This window comes from Mytilus galloprovincialis, chromosome 13 (genome assembly GCF_965363235.1).
Source record: "Mytilus galloprovincialis chromosome 13, xbMytGall1.hap1.1, whole genome shotgun sequence".
Classification (NCBI taxonomy): Eukaryota; Metazoa; Mollusca; class Bivalvia; order Mytilida; family Mytilidae; genus Mytilus; species Mytilus galloprovincialis.
In genome coordinates this window covers 19799468-19821350 of record NC_134850.1, presented here as the reverse complement: position 1 = coordinate 19821350, position 21883 = coordinate 19799468, and the positions used below count along the sequence as shown (strand labels likewise).

General features: G+C 32.5%; 2 protein-coding genes across 2 annotated transcripts; one reads left to right on the top strand and one right to left on the bottom strand.

Annotated features, from left to right (window-relative positions):
* Positions 1 to 842: 842 nt before the first annotated feature.
* On the bottom strand, positions 843 to 3152 carry LOC143055909 (uncharacterized). Its single transcript, XM_076228959.1, has 4 exons — positions 2994 to 3152; positions 2316 to 2585; positions 1687 to 1866; positions 843 to 1333 (listed from the first exon to the last, which is right to left on the bottom strand). The coding sequence occupies exons 1-4, from the start codon at positions 3061 to 3063 to the stop codon at positions 999 to 1001; spliced, it is 855 nt and encodes a 284-aa protein (XP_076085074.1). The 5' UTR covers positions 3064 to 3152; the 3' UTR covers positions 843 to 998.
* Positions 3153 to 13593: 10441 nt separating this feature from the next.
* On the top strand, positions 13594 to 20886 carry LOC143056605 (uncharacterized). The gene is made up of 7 exons (XM_076229718.1): positions 13594 to 13782; positions 14201 to 14470; positions 16322 to 16504; positions 17613 to 18488; positions 18798 to 18836; positions 19561 to 19633; positions 20458 to 20886. The coding sequence occupies exons 1-7, from the start codon at positions 13698 to 13700 to the stop codon at positions 20624 to 20626; spliced, it is 1695 nt and encodes a 564-aa protein (XP_076085833.1). The 5' UTR covers positions 13594 to 13697; the 3' UTR covers positions 20627 to 20886.
* The last annotated feature ends 997 nt before the right edge of the window (positions 20887 to 21883 follow it).

Sequence of the window (21883 nt, the reverse complement as noted above, 5' to 3'; positions counted from 1 at the left end):
TTTTGTGGTAAAAATAATATAGGTTCGTGTGGCTTTTCTTAACGTAATATGTACTTTTCTCCCATGCCCATCAATGTTGGGCGTAAAAACACGTGTCTTATCCTAGCGTTGAAACGACATCTGTGTTCCGTTAGGGCTAAGGAAAATGATTTATTTTGCATTTTGCCTTTGGTATAATGCAGAGCTAGTCTCTCATGATGAAAAATAACGGGCGCACATATCAACAAATCAGGATCAGCCATACTCTTAATTTTGAATACTATGTTACATGTTACCTTCATGTAAAAATGGCTGCGCCAATAAAATCTAATGGTTTATTGTAACCTTAAGCTCTACATCTTGCGTTTGTCATCTGATAATGATGTTGAAATGTCTAGACTATTTCCTTATACATGCTATAGACAGCTGCATGTGTCTCTGTGTTGATCGACATACACACGTCTTTTTGTATTAACATTACTTTTGCTATTGGACGAATTATTACCTTACGCACACTTTTTGATTCATACTGATTAACCCATAGAACAAATGTGCCTAAAATGATACATCTCAAGATGACGCCATGAAGTCATGCCTCCAATTCAAACAAAAATTGTTTAAACTTACATAGTGTTGTACATCGTAAGTGCTGTTCGGTGTGAGCCAAGGCTCCGTGTTGAAGACCGTACTTTGACCTATTATGGTTTACTTTTACAAAGTGTGACTTGAGGGAGCGTTGTTTCATTGGCACTCATACCACATCTTCTTATATCTAGGCCAATGATGTTATATGATTGTGAGTAGGTCGCATAAATAGAAAAGATGAGCACAAAGACATTTGTAAGGCAAAATGATAACATTGATAAACAAAAAAAAAAACTTTTATTTACAAATAATAACAAAATAAAAAATACCCATATAGGACAGGCGTAACTATGATTCATTTTATATATATTATGCACAGGTAATTCAAACAGTAATTGGAATTTAATTAAATCCCAAAACTCATATCCTTTTCCTCAGCCAATTACGACGGTGTCCTTGTTTACTATACCAGCACCTTGAGTGTTTGAATTCATTCTGGTTGATGTGTCTTTATTAGGAGCCGGTGTTTCAACATTTGGTAAAGTAGGGGCCGGTGTTTCAACGTTTGGCAAAACTGTCGGTGCTGGTGTTTCAACGTTTGGCAAAACTGTTGGCGCTGGTGTTTCAACGTTTGGCAAAACTGTTGGCGCTGGTGTTTCAACATTTGGCAAAACTGTCGGCGCTGGTGTTTCAGTCTTAGCCATAGTTGTTGGCACCGGTGTTTTAACGTTCGTAATGGTTGTAGAAGATGTCAACATTTTTGGCATTTCTGAAAAATATGATAATTTACACAATTATATTTGCACCTTACAAAAGCTGTATACAAACACAGTTCTGAAACAATTTTATCTTGTCTTTACATAAATGATATTTTAAGAAATATGATGCAAACAATGTTGCATATATTGTATTCGTTTCTCTCTTCCAAATATATGCATTCATTCGTTGGGAAGAAAGTTTCGTTGACTTCTATATTCACAGGTACATGTATTAACGACTTTATGACGTGTCAAAACACAGTTGTTCAAAGATTGCTTCAGTGTACATGTATCAACACTTGTATATACATGAACATGTATGTATTTATCCTTTTAAAATCTTCTTATTACTATTACTACTCACTATATTCACAAATACTGGAATAGTGATAAGCAGGTCCACCACTGCATGGAAAATCATGCCATTTGTAGGAATCATCTACACGGATCTGAGCACAATCTTCAAAAGTCCCCTTTGCAAACAGAAACCCAGTTTGAGTCACTCCTTGACCATGTTGCCAGTAACCCCAAGTCATCTTTTCTCCTGATTAAAAAAAAGAAGATTTCTTTAGTTCAATTTAGAAACATGAGACATATTAAAAAAAAAAGTCTATATAGAAATTCTATTTTTCGTGTCCTATATTTTCAAATTTAGCAATTATCTTTCAAGATTTTCTGTAAAAATTATTGAAGACCCATTGGTGGCCTTCGGTTGTTATCTGCTCTTTGGGCGGGTTGTTGTCTCTTTGACATTCCCCTTTTTCATTCTTAATTTGATATATCTTTTAAAATTAGTTTAATGTTTAACAGATACGTCTTTTACCACTGATGCTTTTTGAGTATTTACTAATTAACAACAATTAAGAGATGGTTGCTAGTAACTTATAAAAAAAAAAAGAATACAACTAACAGTTTTTATGACCGTGTAGTCGGTAAAGAGGAATATTTGTGCTTTAGTAAAACATGTCCCAATAAATGACGCTTGATATTTACCTGTGACCCATTTCCATTCGCCTTCATGGTCTCCGTCTGTTCCGCCGATCCAAACTCCCTTTTTATCCCAACGAAGGTATTTTAAAGCATTCATTACAAATTGTTGCTTTGTAAGATCTTTGATGACAACCAAATCTCCGCCATGTTGTTGACAGTGTCCTCTCGCATCATTCCAGGAATGTTCGTCGTGAACTATTTCAAAACACGTGTCTATGTAGGCAAATAAGTTTGAGTTCCGAGGAAGAATTGGAGGACAACGTGTTAGATCATCTGTAATGATGTTATATGAATAAAGTTAACATGACGGACAAATTCATTCAAGTTCTTCAGTATCCTAAGCCATAAATATACATTAATTGATGAGAATACATATTGTAGCAGACTTTTTATATTTAAAAAAAATAGGGTTACACTTCCATAGAGCTTTAATATCAGAACATAAGACACACCCAAAACATGCAAACTGCTTGAAATGAACAAAAGCATTAACTTTGTTGACCAATAGAAGTCTTTCCATAATGTGCTTAAGTACCATTATAATTTTGTATGTCCCGCATAGTTTATTCCTCCAATAATAAAAAAAAAAAAAAAACTGATCGTCACGAAAAAGCACAATAATGCTGAAACGTGCTTTAAACACCAACCCATCAATTTATTCTGTACAACAAACGGTCTTACCTTTGTTAAAGATGACATTTGCCTCTAAAAGTACGACTAAAAAGCTTAAGAATAAAAGTACTGCTTCCATGGTTGAGTTATTCTAATTTTTCACATGTACATAAGGGGTCGCATTCACTTTATATACATTAAGTTGTATACCTTATCAACATAGACATGTAGACAAACAATGACCGAGGGTATAACGGCATTTATAGATAACTACCAAAACGAACCATGTATACATTGACATTTGGAAAGGATGACTGTCTGTGTCCGAACTATTTGAACTGTACAATAACAACATTCGATATCTTGATCACTCGTACGTGCTCTTATCGGTCATCGAATGTCCGAACATTGAACACAGTGAATATAAATGAATCATAGATAACATGAATTTTTTTTTAGAAATATTAATAGCGGTTATTTCCACCATAAATGTCTATGAGATTTACATTTGCGATAATTTAAGGATTACTTCATTCTTCGTTTCTGGATATGAAAATTAGTGCTACATTTTGTACGACGCTTCCGAGAAAGTAAATACTTCTGTGTGTGTTGTTCTTAAACGGTAATTTAGATGTAATCTTTTCTAAACTAGAATTTATAATTCATTCAGATTGAATTAATCACTTAGATTCAGGAATGAAAATTCAGTACTGAAAAGAAACTGGGATATATTCCTTCGAAGTGTGTGTATTTATGATACATCTATTGAACCAGTGCTGTGCAAAATCAATTCGATTATTGATCTTTTATCAAATAAATAATATTTGGTTTAATTGCATACAACTACTTTCCGTACAGTGCAGTTTAACTCTTTGATACCAGGGTAAAATAGGTGCGGTTTATATGTCAATGAGACAGCAACCACCATTGACAAAAAAAAAAAAGAAAATAAAGGAAATCCGGCATTCCGATATATAAATTGTTCAAAGATATTTTAAAAACTAAATTGTCTAAAGTCTATATTTATTTATTCAAACCAATCCAAAATTGTGCGTGACTCTTACCTTCAAACTACTCGTTCTCATCTCAAATTTGAACTACCAGACAATTCAACCAAATATTTACCATTGTAATCAGAAAGAATTCATTAGATTTAATGTACCTTTGTTTCTATGAATATTTCGATAGTTATATATAAACAATTATGTAATTTTATTCCCCACCAACATAAACATCAAACAATATAAATTGAAACATGATAACTTAAAACAATGGCACCCCGGAGTTAAATAAATATTATTTATATGTCCACCATTCTTCGTTGGTTTCCTGGTATAGATAGTCATAGGGGATTGTTAAGTCCTTAATGAACCTGCATTTGTCTTTTATACATGTACCGAATGAGAATGAAAGTTGAAGTACCTTAGCTTATGCAATCCGAATAATTTCTTGTTTAGATCCGGTCCCATATGTGGTGTTGTCTTTCAAAAAAACGTATTTGATGCTTTCGTGTCATTTCGTTTTGTTATATTTCTTTATTTGTTTACTTAATTTGATTTATGTTTTTTTTTGGTGTATATCTTTCTCGAGAGTAGCATTCAATAAGCGCGAGTACTTGTTTTGGGGTGCTTTGTTTGACATATTTTTTTGTTTATCGTGGTAGAGCTTTGTACTGAGACATTGAGTTTTTGCAACTGATTTTTACAGTTTGTTCTTGTGTTGTGTTATTTATGTTCCTGTCCTAAGTTTATAGCATTTTATCAACTAGTGATTTTTGTTGGGCCATATCTATAATATTTGAATTTCGAGAATTGTTATCAATTAGACTTTTTACCGGGTTTGTACTAACATGAGCAAACTTTTGGGTGCCATATGAGCTACAGAGATCACACCTAAGTTTTTGTGGGGTTCGTGTTGCTCAGTCTTGTTGATTTGCTTGTCTGTTTGTATTTATCATCCATGGCTTTGTCACTTTATTTTCGACTTATGAGTTTTCATGTCCCCTGGTATCTCCACTGACAATGCGGTACTGGGTTTTCTTATTGTTATAAATGCGCACATTCGCGTGCATTTGAACTCTAGTGGATAGTTGTATGATAAAGTAAAATCTTGTCCCCAATACGTGTAACTGAATTTTAATGAATGCTTGTGAAATACAATCTGCAGTTTATTTTTGTAAGAATAATATCCTCGTGACTCTCCCAATTTATTATACATCTATAAATATTCGTCTTCGTACTGCCTTATAAAAAACCTCTATTGAACTTTTGAAATAATTAATTCCTAAATAAAATATAAAATGTATGATACAATCCTAGATTAAGAGTGATGAGAACGAATGCATCAATTTAAATGTTGCTGCCTGTCAGACTAGTGTTAAATTACAAAAGAATGCTGTCCACAGGGACATTTCAGACTAGTTTTAAATTATAAAAGAATGCTGTCCACAGGGACATTTCAGACTAGTTTTAAATTACAAAAGAATGCTGTCCACAGGGACATTTCAAGAAGACGCAATTTTCTTTTGATATCATTCATAATTAAACGACTAATTAACTTTTTATAGATAAGTAAGGTAATGAACAGCACAGGCAATACTGAGGTTGTCTAATGACATATTTGTTGGTTACAGCTATAAGTTTGACGTCCTTGGTCTTCAAAACAACATTGAAAATGTCATTTAATTTGAAATACGCCAAGACTTGGGAATAGAGTTAGGTACTTTTTAACATCTTACAAAAGACAGTAAAAAGAAAAAAGTCAAATAAATAAAGAAAAATCCGCCGAAAATTTTATACAGAAAGTCCTTTAGCAAATGACAAAATCAAAAGCTCAAACACATCAAACGAACTTTTGTCAATTTAGGGTGTTCGTTTGGTTGCGGGATGTATAAATACACAGCCATGTTGCGAGGCTAATTTGTAGTAAAGTCTTTTTTCTAGTAGTATTAACAATTCCCCGCCTATCATATTGGTTAGCCCTTACTACAAGATCTACGTATTGTATGTATTATGAATTTGTTCGCGTTCTAAACATGCATGAAATGTTTGCCACTGGATGTATGACAAATATAAATCCAATCTGATTAGAAAAGAAAGGAAATTATATATGGTCCGATATGGATGATCATGAGCCAATAATCTCCTGCCATTTCTGACATGAATACATGTACAGAAAGATAATAAATATGAAATGTAAATAAACAATCCGTTCATTATCAGCGATTGTACTATACCTTTAGGTCACCGATTACGGTCGCGGTTTTATGTGTCAGGGTGTAATATCCCACAGAGTAAGATACAAACACTTGAACAAGTTACAAATTGTCACAAAATCAGCGATGAATGCAAGTGGTATTTCTAACAGCATACCATTTCGAAACAGCAAATGTCTCACCCGCTTGGTGAACAATCAATAAGGAATGATGAGAATTATAAAAAGGGTTTCCTTCATCTAGAGTGTACTTCTAAAAAAATTTATAAAAAGATATTTTTTAAAACGAAAAAAAAAAATTTCAATAGAATTTCTTTGCTTAATTTCGAAACATTTTTTATTTCCAAACATGTAAAAAATTTGACCTTGAAAGGTCATTTAAACACAAACATGTATCAGTGTGAAATCAGTAATGCCCGCGTCACACTGTCCCGATTTTTACGCCGATGGCAACACGATTATGGAAATTTTCAAAATCGGGACTGACCGTATCCAGATCGGGCTATTCGTAGTGCCATCTTTAACCATCGTAGAACCATCGGCCACTTTTTCTAGCCTTCGGGGACAACTTCGGGAAGAGTTCTAAATTTTTTAACATGTTAAAAAATCCCCGAAGGTGCGTCCGATGTTGAGAGTTCGTATTGAGTTCGTATCACCATCCTCACCATCGTAATGTCACCGGGAATGCATCTTTGAACATCGAATTGCATTCGTGTTTCCATCGTTTCCATCGGGCAGTTTTGACATTACGATGTCTACACGAATGAATCACGAAACTACCAGAAGGTCTTACGATGGCAAGACGACTTCGTGAAGACCTCGTAATCCCGTCGTGTTGCCATCGAATAAAAGTACGAAGGCGACAAGATGGAACTACGACGGCAATAAATCCAGCTAAATGTAAGTTAATTTTCGCGCTAAAATACATTTAAAGTGTCATGCGCGATATGCACTAGTCAGTCTAATACGACAGTTAAGAGAGACGTTCACAAAACATGGAGCTCATATCATGATTCTATGAGAACAAGAAAGGCGTCAGAGTTGTTTCTATTAATTCAAATGGAACAAGAAGAGCAGCAATTACAGGATCAGGATTTACTTTTACAAGTAAAATATTATTTTTTGTCAATTTTTCATATCAAGTAACATAATGAAAATCATAAACGCGCCTCGTACACCAACACTACAGGTACACGTATATAGGGAAACCAACTTTTTCTTCATTATTCTGATTTTTTTATGTATCGTCTGAGTTGTTGTCACACGAATGTTTACTCCATAACCATTTTGTTTTCTATATGTCATGTTTTGCTGCATTTGTTGCTTTCCCCACATCCTTCCTTTTGTCTACATTATTATGATATTCTTCTGGAAAGAGCTCTTTTTGAATAAAAGGGATCAACGAACCCATTACCTTACCTTTCAGATAGATCAGTAAACATGGGCATAACTATGGGTGATTATCTAGACTAGTGCACACATTTTACAGTTCAAACAAGGCAATGCTGAGCGTGGCATCCCCTCGTATGTAACATATTGGGGACAAATATGGACACTTTATTTGTATATGACACATGCAGAAAATGGTAAATTGAATATGCATATTTGATACATAAACTATTTTTTTAGAAATCAACCAAAACGTTCAGTAACTGGAAATACCTTTAATATTGTCTTTAGAACCAGCAGGTAATCAGAGTGCTGGATAGCACCTCTGGAAAGTTTGCAACTGTAGTTGTGTATTATTCCAAAAAGGTTATAGACGTGTATTATTTCAAATATGTATTTCATCCCAGCTTTAATGTTTTAAACGAAACCATTGTCTCGTCAGTAATTATCAAAAATCACTTTTTTTATGTCTATCATAAAAAGTTTTGATATATTCTATTGCAATCTTAAACTGTAGATCTAAAATAATGAAATATATACATGCAGAAAGCTTTGTTAATTTCTTTAAGTACCCATGCTATGGCATTTGACATTAGACATTAGACATTATTATATTAAACCAATCATGGGCAATCTATGTCAACTTCAAAACTACCAAAATTTTGACTTGATCTGAATTATGGGGAAATAAGCATTGTGTATTCATTCTAATTACACAGTAATGCACAATAGGTTTGTAAGATATTGACATTTGTTTTGTGTCAGAAACCTATATGTTATGTAAAGAAAATTGATGCAATCCAAATTCAGAGCTGTATCAAGCTTGAATGTTGTGTCCATACTTGTACCAACTGTTCAGGGTTCGACCTCTGCGGTTGTATAAAGCTGTGCCCTGCGGAGCATCTGGTTCCATTTGTAACAAGGCACAACCCTAGAGCAGTAAAAATGACTCCACCAAAATTCAAACTTGATCTTGGTTTTATGGTTAAACGTATTGTGTATAAGTTTCATAACATTTGGTTGAGCGAACAAAAGTTAGATAATTGAAACGAAAATATTTAGCAATTTTTACATACAATGAATGTATAGGGGCATAACTCTTAAACGGTATAACTATCGCCACAAAAATTCAAACTTGATCAGTGTTTGCGTTAATGAGAATTCTGTATAAGTTTCATAACATTTGGTTAAAACAAACTAAAGTTAGAGAACAGAAACTAAAATTTCCAGCAACTTTTCTATTTGTTAAGTACATGTAGAATAAAACGTTAGAATGGTAAAAGTGACACAATTAAAATTCAAACTTGACTTGTGAATTGTGGTTATAAGCATTGCGTATAAGTTTCATACAATTTGGTTCAGGCAAACTTAAGTAAGAGAACAGGATAAAACTCAATACGATGGGAGCATAACAACAGCAGTATGACCATAGGAATAAAAAGTTTATATACACTAGATTCATAGAATTTTTGTTGTAAGCCATTCATTTGATATATTACAGTAATCATTGCCTCTGTGTTTGGATGACACAGAAATTGAAATCTATTTATATAGGTCATGCTATGCCTTAAAACTTTTCCAGATGCACATGTTTGTCTATAATCTATCTAAATGTTGAGGTTAAAATGCAGCCATTTTAGCCAAAGGGTACACATCATGAACCTTAATAATTTCTACAGCACTTGTCATCATACCCTGAGCTTTGATATTCTAAGAAGTACATGCTGACTCGGTTGCTTTTAATACGGATGCTATATGATACGAATTTGCGATAATACACCAGAGGTGGTATGATTTAAATTATTGGAAGAAGACTGAAGAAGAATTGACATTGGGTCAATTTTTTTTTCTCCTGTCAGTTTGATCCACTTGAGCATGCTGAACGAGTGAAGGGCCTTATATCCACATTGGAATGTATTTAAATAACGGAATTAACAAGTTTCATATGATTTTTGGCATCAAAATCCAAGCGATGTTTTAAATTAGACAAAAACAATGCATTTTTTTTTTTTTATCAAAGCCGGTATTTAACTTTACTCTTCCTTAGCGTGAGACATTAGACATATGATTATCGAGTATTTTATATTCCACACCTGTGTTTTGTTATAACAAACCATTATCACGTGTCAATTATCCGACGGCTTGGTCAAAATGTCAACTTGTTCTCGCATTTTAATCCGGCAGTCATTCCAAATTTTTTCGATACACCACGTTTACGTACGTACATAGTAAACAGGTAAAAGTAGAGCGGAAAATGTTCATTCATGAAATTTTTATGAATGAAAACGCAATCTCGCGTAGATTTCTTGTGATTTTCTCTTCAGCGCATGGCAGATCCGCGAAGTAGTGTTTGTCATACTCATTTTTCAAAATTAAATTAAATGTAATACAAGTTAAATTCATCTGAATCGTCGGTGAACATTCATTTCTTTTTTGTTCAAGCTGTAATCTATTCAGTCAAAAGAGTAGTTACTCAAAATTTTAAAAGAATCTTCCAAGAATCAGAATTCAAACACTAGTACTAGTACTAAATTATCTCGGAGCAGAATAAATTGCGATAATCTGTCACCATAAGTTTGAGGTCGATGCCTATGGAAAGTAGCAATAGCAAGCTATAGCAAACTTTCCAAAAAAATGAGTAACCAATTTCCAGAAATTAAATGTACAATATAATATATATTCAATATTGATCAAACAATTTAAAACGCGTGATGCCTTCGGCATATAATTTAATGCATCGTAAGCTGTACTGTACACGACGTCTTTTAGACATCGTATGGCCATCGCGCCATCATCGTAATCCATCATGTAGCCTTCGTAATCCATCGTGTAGCCTTCGTGATCCATCGTGTAGGCTTCGGCTGAGATATGAAGCTTAAATACCCGTCTTCGGTTAACCTTCGTATGTCCATCTTTTGCTATCGTATATAATTTCGGCACCATCGTATAGACTTCGTTATTCATCGTACTTGCTTCGGTCACTTTTTGGTATTTTAACGAGATCGGGACCAACTTCGTACGAACTTACAATTTTCGCATTCGGGTGTCCATCGTATATAAAAATCGGGACAGTGTGACGCGGGCATAATCGAAGTATGTACACAAACAAGATAACAACTACATGTATATTATACATTTTTATACACTATTTGTTTTCAAACAGAAATAATAATTCTAAAATGTGTAATTGTATAAAAAAGAAGATGTGGTATGATTGCCAACTATCCACAAAAGACCAAAATGACACAGACATTAACAACTATAGGTCATCGTACGGCCTTCAACAATGAGCAAAGCCCATACCGCATAGTCAGCTATAAAAGGCCCCGATAAGACAATGTAAAACAATTCAAACGAGAAAACTAACGGCCTTATTTATGACTTGGGACAGGCACATACATAAATATTGTGGCGGGGTTAAAATTGTGTTCACATTAAAGAGTAGTAACTGTTATAAGTTTATTTTTAATGGACTATTTTAATGACAAATGTACATTGCATGTATACTTCTTCTTTCGTATCATTTCGTTCCTTTTATATAATGTTTTTAAATTCTCTCCAAAAAAAAATAACTTCTTTTTAAATTTTTAATTCATGCAGACTAAATACTATTTTTTATTTCTAGTGTGTTCTCGTGTTGCATTGTTACATCATTGTCCAAGGTTATGGGAGTGTTGGCGCCTTCAAACATGTTCAACACCACCACATTCTATATATGCCTATCCCGAGTCAGAAGCATGTAATGCGTAGTTTTCGTATTTTTGTTGTTCATGATATTTTTTGGAATATCAGCTTGTTCCAGGTTAGGGAATGGGTTATGTCTTCAAACACGTTTAACACCGTCACATTTTGTATGTGCCTGTCTCAAGTCTGTAGTTCAGTAGTTGTCGTTGGTTCATGTTTGCCATATTTATTTTTTCGTAAATTGTTTTTTTTTTTTTAACTGGCCGTTAGTTTTCTCAATTGAATCGTTTCATGCTGGGGCCTTTTATAACCGACTATACAGAATGTTTTTTTTTTTTTTTACATTTTTGAAGTTGAACGGATGTCTATAATTGCTTAATGTACATTCACTTCATCTGAAATTTGGTGGTATTTGCATGCAAACCAGATTTTATAATTTTTTATAAAATTTTCTAGATTTGGTGCATCCGAAATGACTGTTTTGGTTTAACTGCATCACGAACGCTTAAACTCAAACATTTCAAGGCCATAGCAGAAATACAAACTAAGATTTGTATTCTCGATTCTATTAAAAGGACATACGATACAGTTTTGATCCCGTATTTAAAATTTGATAATAGTTTGCATGTAGGCTATTTTTGACCTGATTATATCAACTATGTAATAAAAAATATACATTCATGCGCTACTTTTTGAGTAAATTGAGGTTCAAATTTCAGATATTTCCTGAAAATACGGATTTGTGGACGTATTTTTCCTTTCGATAGAAATACATAACATTTTTGTTTTAAAAGATAAACACGATCTGTTTTTTGTTAAATTATTTGTAATTTATGTGTTTTATAAATATTGCATAAAATTGAACATTTTATTTTTACAAATAACTCAAATTTATCAAATAATCATGAATGTAGGAAAAAACCGTCATTTTTTGCTGTATATTAATCAAATTAAAAAAAAATACACTATTTACGTTTTCATAAAAACTGGTACACATAACCTTCTTACGTAATCAAACCAAATGTCATATTAAACAAGAGGGGTCCATGAACTCGTTTTCAAGTTAAATCAGTTTGAATGATAAAAATCAGCCGAAAACTGCAATTTTTTCCGATGTCGACGTTTGACGTCGCGAAAATTACTGTATCGTCGCTAGGCTTCTAAAATGTCGTATATGACTTTTTTTGGCTAAACATACTTTTTGACACCAATGGTCTGGGTGGGAGGTAATCTTTGGTTTTTTTTTTCTGGACAAATTTTTTTTTCGCCTGCGGCGAAAAACAATCTATTTTTTTCGCGACAAGTCGAAAACAATTTTTTTTCTTTCAATTTTAGCATTACATATATCGGCAGCTGAGGGTGAAACAAACAATTTTTTTTTCTCAGAATCAAAAACAAATTATTTTTTTCTCCAAAAACAGGAAACAAACTTTTTTTTCCAAAAAAAAACCATAGCCCCCCCGAAAATCAAATGGTTGCTGCCTTAGCAGCGGCGTATAGGTATTTATTGATCTAATCCATGCAGTAATAAAAAGATCGGGTTATGGACTACATTTGACCGCGATCGACATGAAGCTAATATTTCCAGTTCAGGTGGGTTATATTTTCTATAAATATTTTAAAAGCTTATTTATTAAGTAGTAAAAATTCAGCTCCAGTGATTTATAGTATCTGAATTACAACTCTGTATAAAAGCAGCCATAGTAATTAATATAATAGACTTTAAACAATTGAAATCTTTAACCCCATTTTGAAAAAAATTATATGTATGAAAAATACACCTGCGTTATGAATTTTGGAAAGTGCTGAACAAAGAAAAGACAAGAGATTTCTAAAATGTGTTTAATTGTTGAAACTAATCAACTTTGTTTATTTGTTCAAGGGCAAAAGGCGAAACTCATTTGATTTATTTTGAACTTGAACGATTTTTGGCGGTTTTTGCATGCATGCTAAACTCATTAATATTTTACTAATTTTGAATCCAATGCATTTTGTTTCGAGTTTACTTAATATTAAACTTTTATTCGTGCAAGAATCTCATCAGAAAACGACCTAGATTACATACAATTGTTTGTACGTACATGCATATATAATAGTTTAAATGCATTCCGCGGATAACAACAAAAAAATCCCGATTAAATATAACGAGTGATTTAGTTTCTGTACGAATTTCTTATACCTGACAATCTCCCGAAAAGACGAATGATATATATATCTTTTAATTTTGATAACAAACGTTATACATATAAGTCTCACACTATTAATATCAATGTAAGGCTTGTCAGTCAACAAATTATCCCTTTTCATTATCAATTTAATGTAAATAATGACTTTTGTTTTGATTATTGATATAAATATATAATTATCTCTCATCGTACGATGCTGGACTGTCTACATGTTAGTTTGGACAAGCTGATATAATAATGATTGTAAACATATAACTTGAAGCTACCTTAAACTGCATCATCATTTAATTTGTTGTCAAACATGGATGGATTACTTACTTTTATTATATTTGTGACACTTTTGTCCTATTGTGAACCATGGTTTTTTGACGGGGTTTTAGATCATGGTAAGTAAATAACAAGTAATCTGTGGTCTACGGTGTGAGGTACGAGCAGTATGACTTGCAAAGGTTTTTGTGCACTGCTAATGAAATACATGCATTGATGTCATATTTTAAAAAACCATGATTTTGCTCATATGAGTACATGTTTTTGTTTGAAATGTGACCTGATATTTTAAGATTTAAGCTGAGAATGGTCATTCCTGTCATAAACAATCAAATACTTAGTATGTACTTCATTAACATTTTGTATTTGCATGAAATAAAATTCTTCAATATGAAAAAAAAACAACATTTGGCTGAGAGAAAAACAAACCAGAATATGATCAATCGAATTAAAATAGATAATCTGTACACAATTTATTACAATGCAGATACATCAATACTTTTATATTTTTCATTGTTTAAATTCATTACCCAATAGGAAATGTTCAGCGGTGCCCTCAGAGCATTCCAAGAGATAACTTCTTGTATGCCCTTAATGATACATGTATTCAGCTGATACGTGAGGAACACTCCTGGAATGATGCAAGACAATATTGTACACAACATCACGGAGACTTGGTGGTGATACAAGACATGACAAAACAACAATTTATCATGAATGCCTTAAAAACATCAGGCTGGGTTAAAAACGGCATCTGGATTGGTGGAACTGATAGAGAAAGGGAAGGACATTGGAAGTGGGTTAATGGTATGTTAGTTCACTAACATGTTTATTTTATCAACAGGATATCAAAGAAATTAATGTAAAATATCCATATGGTAAAATCGTGTAATAAAAGAAAACTCTGAAGAAGATTTGTTTCCATATTCGTTATTTTACATATCTATAATAACAATTATCGAGTAAATGTAAATAAAAAGAAGCATAAAACAAAAAACCCAGATCAGATTAACTTCAGCGAAAGACACAATCAGAAGATATTATAATTTAATGCATGAGATCGTCGATAAGGCAATTTTCAGTATAGTTTAACTTGTATCAAGGTTTTGTAAACCTTGTTGAAAGACTTCGGCATACACTTCATAAAACTATGACAATAAATATAGGTGTCAGGCTACTTATTGTGCAAAGTTCAATCTAATTTATCTTTCAAAGTGACATAATGCCTGTAAAAATAATAGTTGAGCGCTGATTATAGAACTCACCAAGACATTGCTAACATACCAACCTTTTACAAAATGTATATACATTTGAAGATAGTTTTACAAAATGTACAAGGGTGCTTACAAAGGGGCATACATCTTTCAAAAAAAAAAGTCATTGGCACTTTTTTCAAATGTGTTTAAGACATTGCTGATACACACCTGTTCTTTTTATAAGTCTTGCAAAAAAGTGACAGCGCAAACATAATACAGTCAGGATTCTACTTCGTTAAAATTATCTCCCCATTACGCCAGTTCATTTTCACAATCGTAAAAATGAAAGCCATTGTAGGGATGACGCGCTGCCAATTTTGCTCTTGAAAATCGATAAATTTATCCACAAAGCACCATTACGATCTTTAAATGTCATTTGTATTTTAAAAGACAAATGTATCTACTAGCTAATGAGCATCAGTTAATGATCTTATCTGCATTGGTTCGACTTAAAACTATTGTCTGATCGGTTGTCAGGTGGAATTTTCGAAAATTCATAAACATTTAAAACAATTAAAATTAATTATTTCGTGGAAGGACAGACTAGATTTTTTTAGTGGTTGACTATAAACCCTAGTTATCACACTCAAAATTTTATTTTTCCGAAGATATGCATTTTCATCATCCAACTTGAAAGACTGTCGTCAAGTACTTTTAGTAAAAAAAAAATAGCTATTCAAACACACCTACTCTGTTTTTGTGATTCATTAGATAGGTTTTTCACTTGACCGATATATTTCATCTTCAAGTACTGTGATTTTTTTTATGTTATTAAGTCAACCTGTAGCTTTGATATATGAAAAGGATAGAATCTGAAGCGAGATGATGTATCAAATATTCTTGCTTTTTAAGATTTCAAGATAAAATAACTAATAGATTGATATGTTCTCCGTCCGTGTTTTTTTTTTTTAATCGGAGGTTATGCATTTTCGTCATCCAACTTGAAAGATACCCATGTCGTCGACTTGATATCTAATTGTTCTGCTTAACTATGTAATAGATAAATAAAAACTTATGCAAATGGTGTTTTAAAATAAAACACATCGTTATTGAGAAGAAAATTGTACTGTTATTTGTTTCTATTAATTTAAAAAATTTTTGTTACTATAATAGTTAACATTTCAGTAGGCATTTTTCGCTTTCTCTAACAAAGAGCTTCGATTCTTTTGTTCTATTTCAACCGGGTTTCCGACTGAATAGTGCTAAAAAGTTTAAAGATATGTTTAATTCATACAATTCTATGATTCAAAATATACAATATGTTTGTTTATTACAATTAAAGCAAATAAAATAGTAAAAATTATTACAATGTCTTGCATGAATTTAGATAAATGTATGTAAATTTATTTGAAAATCTGTGGCAACGCCTATATCTTGAAATGTATGTTTTAAACTATATTAGGACACAAAATGACATGGGGCAACTGGGAGAGAGGACAAGGACCAGGAAACAGAGGATTTCTTTTCTCTGGTGGACAATTTGAAGATTGCGCTGTGATTCGCAGAGATGATGGATATAAATGGCATGACTACCCCTGCAACAGTTACGTTCCACAATATCATTACAGCAGTATATGCGAATACAGTAAGTATATTAATCTTTTACTTAAGGTGGCATGGGAGTCTAAATTAAAAATGATAGAATTAGTTCATACTTTGCCAAAACGTAGTATCTATTGATATATGTTCAAAAATATCATAAAATTGATAGGTCACCGTGCATATTCTCAAGCTACAGGTCGTGATAAAATGACACATTTGGATGGATTAAACATGAAATATCACCATTATTTGATTAGAAGCTAAACTAAATGATAGAATTGTAAAATAAAATACGAGAAGATAGCTTTTCTAAATTGCTTTGAGAATATAAAAAAAAAGATAGGGTCACTTTGCTTTTTTATTTAGCTAAATAAAAATAGCCATGTAGATTCCTTCAGAAAATGCACTTTTTCAGAGTTACCTCCCCTTAAAATGCCAATTTAAAAATATTAAAATTCAAGCAGAACTAATCAACACTTGTACAAATATTAATATTTATAAGTTATAATCTTATAAATTTGTGCTTTAAAATGCAAATTCACATTAATTATCTGCATTTCTGCATCAAATTTTGCTAAATTGATTGAAAATCTGGACCTTAGATTCTCTGTTTTTTACAATCCAAGACGGTGAAAGACATCCATACCACCTTAAGCATAATATTTGTTACTGTAGTCTTAACACTATTCACATAATAGATCTTAGCCTGTTATTGACTGATGTTGTTCCCTTCTTACTCAAAATAACGTAATCCTTTTTAAGAAATGGTAGTAATTTGTGATATACTACAATGCAGATCAGTTGTTTGATTCTTCCTTGAAAATTTGATATATTCTAAAATATTTGCTTACTCCTACACAGAGTGCAACAAGGATTTTATTTGTAAAAGAGAATCTTAAATAAAACACATAATTTGCCAAATATTTCTTTATACAGTTGCATCTTCGTTACGTAAACTTACATCATACTAATCATAGCTTTTGTTTGTGGGCAGTAGCAGTTATGTATTTTTTAATGAAACACATGAAGCATATATTCACATTTGAGGATAATTATTTGAGTATTTACAGAGACAACGAATTTTGTTTACACAAAAACTATTTGTGCTACAACTTTTATATCAATTGAAGTTATTTTTATTTATTTAACAGATTTTATACCAACCACAACTCATAGACCAACTACTCAAACATTGCCCACACCTGCACCAACGACTCAGTCATCGACAACACCTTCACCAATGAGTCAGTCAACGACAACACCTGCACCAACTACTCAGTCATCGACAACACCTGCACCAATGACTCAGTCAACGACAACATCTGCACCAACTACTCAGTTATCGACAACACCTGCACCAACGACTCAGTCAACGACAACACCTGCACCAACGACTCAGACATCGACCACACCTGCACCAACTACTCAGTCAACGACAACACCTGCACCAACGACTCAGACATCGACCACACCTGCACCAACTACTCAGTCATCAACAACACCTGCACCAACGACTCAGTCATCGACAACACCTGCACCAACTACTAAGTCAACGACAACACCTGCACCAACGACTCAGTCATCGACAACACCTGCACCAACTACTCAGACAACGACAAAACCTGCACCAACTACTCGGTCATCGACAAAACCTGTACTAAGTACTCAAATACCGACATCAAAATTGCCAACTACTCAACCATTGGCAACAACATTGGCAACTACTCAGAAATCAACAACACCTGTACCAACTACTCAAATATCGACGACAACAATACCAACTACTAAGTCAACAAAACCACCTGCTCAAACCATTAACTTGGTAACGACCTCACGAACGCCATTAAAAACGCAAATATTGCGAACAACGAAAGCTAAGTCAACTTTGTTTTCGACACCTATTCCAACAATGAAAGTGACGAAAGCTGCTCCCACAACTACTCAAGAAATAAAGGAAACGACGACTAGCCCAGAAAATCCACTACCTACACAGCTAGTCAATAATCAAGGCGGCCTCTTAAGACGCAGTAAGAACCATTATAAACATAGAAAAAACAAAATATCCAAATATTACTCAATAGGATTTTGTTTCTCTCACTATTTTGACGTGAATTGTGCACATTTACGTGTATGGTAAAAACAAATTACTCCTATTTAGTCGGTTAGTTATTATTTTTTTTGGTGTATTGATTATGTTCTTGAAAGATAGAAAGATAGAAACAAAAACACTCACAAAGACTTCTGCATTTGTACATTTTAAAACTGACAAAAGTATTCGACGGTTAAAAACTATTTGCGAAGTGATTGTTATTCATCTGTTTTCAATAATATTACAGGTGACAATGGAAATAAACCAACAAACAAGTCAAGTACAGGTAACTTGTTTATGATTTAAATCACACACGAAAATTTCTAGAAAGAAGCTCCACCGCACTTACAAAATACAAAATGTGCTACGGTCAACACTTTTAAACCCCAATAAAGTTACAAAAAGATACTTTATATTCTTTGAAGTACAACAAACCACCTGATCCCTACATCTAAATACAGACTAACAAATAATTGAAAGTGCTATTGTCATAATTGGATAGATGTATCATTTCCTTCAATACCACCAACTAGTTCTGAAAAATCTTGTATCAAAATCTTTTTTTTAATTACTACGTTGTTTGATTTCATAATGTATTGAAACCTTTAAAAGTTCACGGCCATTTTTTTTTAAGTATTACTCCTTAAGTTTAAACACATCCAAATGTGAAGCTGGTTATGTGCATTCACCTACTAAAGGACATTTACGACAATATGTACTGCATAAGTGCACTGCAGGATGAAAAACTCCATTTCAAACCGCTGCTTTACACGTTCAAAATTTATGAATAACAACTTTTAATTGCTACCTTTTATACTGTTTTCGAGAACTTATTACCTGTAAACAGCTACTCTGGAGCGCACTTTAATTAAGTCGAGTACATGAGAAATACAAAATAATATGGGCACTGAATAATTTTTTTTATGGTAACTCATGATAGAATTATAGAATAATCATTAACTAAAGATAAATTCGTATGCATAATTAATCAATGTTATATATATTTCAAGGCTACATAATTGGAGGAGTTTGTGTTGCAGTTGTCGTAGCAGGTATTATTGTTGCTGTTATTGTCGTCAGGAGGTACTTATATTTATTGTTTGTCAAATTAATAAGTAAAATCACAAAAATACCGAAATCCGTGTTATTTTTATCGTCGTTTATCGTAATGTATTAATAAAAGGGTTCATGGTTTTTTGTTCAAACTTTCAGACTACATCATCTTGACTTCGTCATTTATGTCTTGAATATATTAACTTGATAATTCAGGGGCATACCCTCTGATCTTATATGATATTTGCATGTAAAACAGCGTAACGTTTGCTTACAAATTAGATTATTTTCTCACCAATTACCGATTTAATGTCAATACATGAGTTTCTACTCTACATTTGATTGAGTTAAATTTAAAATCTTTTTGACAGGAAAAGCACAAAATTACTGTAAAGATTACGTAGTAAAATAATATATTTAAACTACTCACATGAAAATGTCAAAATAAAAGTATGTGACTGTGCTATACTGTTGTTTGTATCTCTGAAATGCAATAACTATTGATGATATAAGAATTGAATGCCTCTTTTTGTAAATTCATTTGGGTGTAAAAGCGTTGACCGAAGTACATTTTATGAAGCACGGAAGCATTTCATTTAAAAAATGTGCACACGGTCAACACTTTAAAACCCTATTAAAGTACTAAAAGAAGCACTCAATACTTACAATTACGTTTTTCACTATGATCACGAAGACTCGATTTCTATCAAGTTTTATTTTATTTACCTGTGCACTTTATTATAAAACTCGTGCCATTATGAATGTCACAATTCATTTTGAAATAAATGTTAATTTGAGGAAGAAAAACGTATTACAATCAAACATACATCTAATGTATTTTTTTGCAATTACAGGAGAAGGATATCCTCAAATGATGCAAATAGAAAAGTACATGCAGCCGAAAATCCTATGTATAGTGTCATGTATGACGATACATCAGTTCCACCAGTAGGTGCTGAAATTCAGATAAATGATATGTATGAACCGACAAAATATTTTACGAATGGAGAGTCCATGTCTTAATCTGTATATACCAATGTAAATTAGATCTGTATAAACAATTGAATAGTTGAATTTGAATGAATGCTAAGTTATTTAATATGTGTATGCTTGTTTGGGTTTATATGAGTATCATTTTGCGTGTTTATGTATTATTGTTTCAGTAACCATCATTTCTTACATATGTTTTTATATTCTGTTTTATGTTTTGAGTGCCAATGTATATGTGTTGTATGTAATATAAACATATCGACTTTAAATAAACCTATTTTTACAAAACTATATTACACATTATATTTATACTTTTAATAATCACCAAGATGACACTATATATTTTGGGAAATTTGAGAACTCCTTTCTTAAAAGTCAATGCAGCTGTAATACATTGAGATGCAATTTGCAATTTTATAATCTAAATACTATAAAAAAAAGTTTGAATACAGGAATTATAATGCACCAAAAGAAGCAAAAACGTATACCTTCGGATTCTCGAAGGTATATTATAAATTGTTATTTTTTGAAATGCATTTTGTAGAGAATATTAGCAGCCAAATGATTTATTTCATATTGTCTTTACGTTACAAAATTGCGTTCTTTTCCGCAATAAATTCTTTACGTCAATGCTACGTATGCGTCACAACTTTTCAAAATACATAGTATATTTTGCTTAAAATTTTATAAGAATGCAGCATACAAAAAGATCAAAAAGACCTACCTATTCCTTACTATATTACTTTAGAAGAAGTGTCACGTCGGGTAACACTTTCATGTTCCTTCTGGAAATACATCTTCTACAACAAAGCAAAGAATATTTACATTAGCTAAACAACTAAGCACAAAATGCCTTTTTTGGTATCAATAACGAACAAACTTTTTATTTACGTGGATTGGCACACTTTCTGTTCTTTCGCTGAAAATGGGTAGTCTGACAGTTTCTTTCCAAGTGATCCACGTCAATATGAAATAACTGGTATTTTTAAGCAATCATTATCTTATTCAAAACACGAATTATTCTATGTTTTCATGTATACAATTTATCTATGAATATTGGTTATGATAATTATATGTACTGGATAAAATGATTACACTAAGGCACGCATAGAATCGACTGATGATATAATGTTTCAACGCCTGGTTACTTTAACGTTCATTGCGATTTGCCAGTCGCACTCGTGCTTTGTGGGTGTTGAATTCATAACACGACATAGTGTAAGAAAAGACAATTATTATATAGCTGTATGTCTTTTAAGTTTTGGAGAACCGAAAGGATGTTTTTTTAAA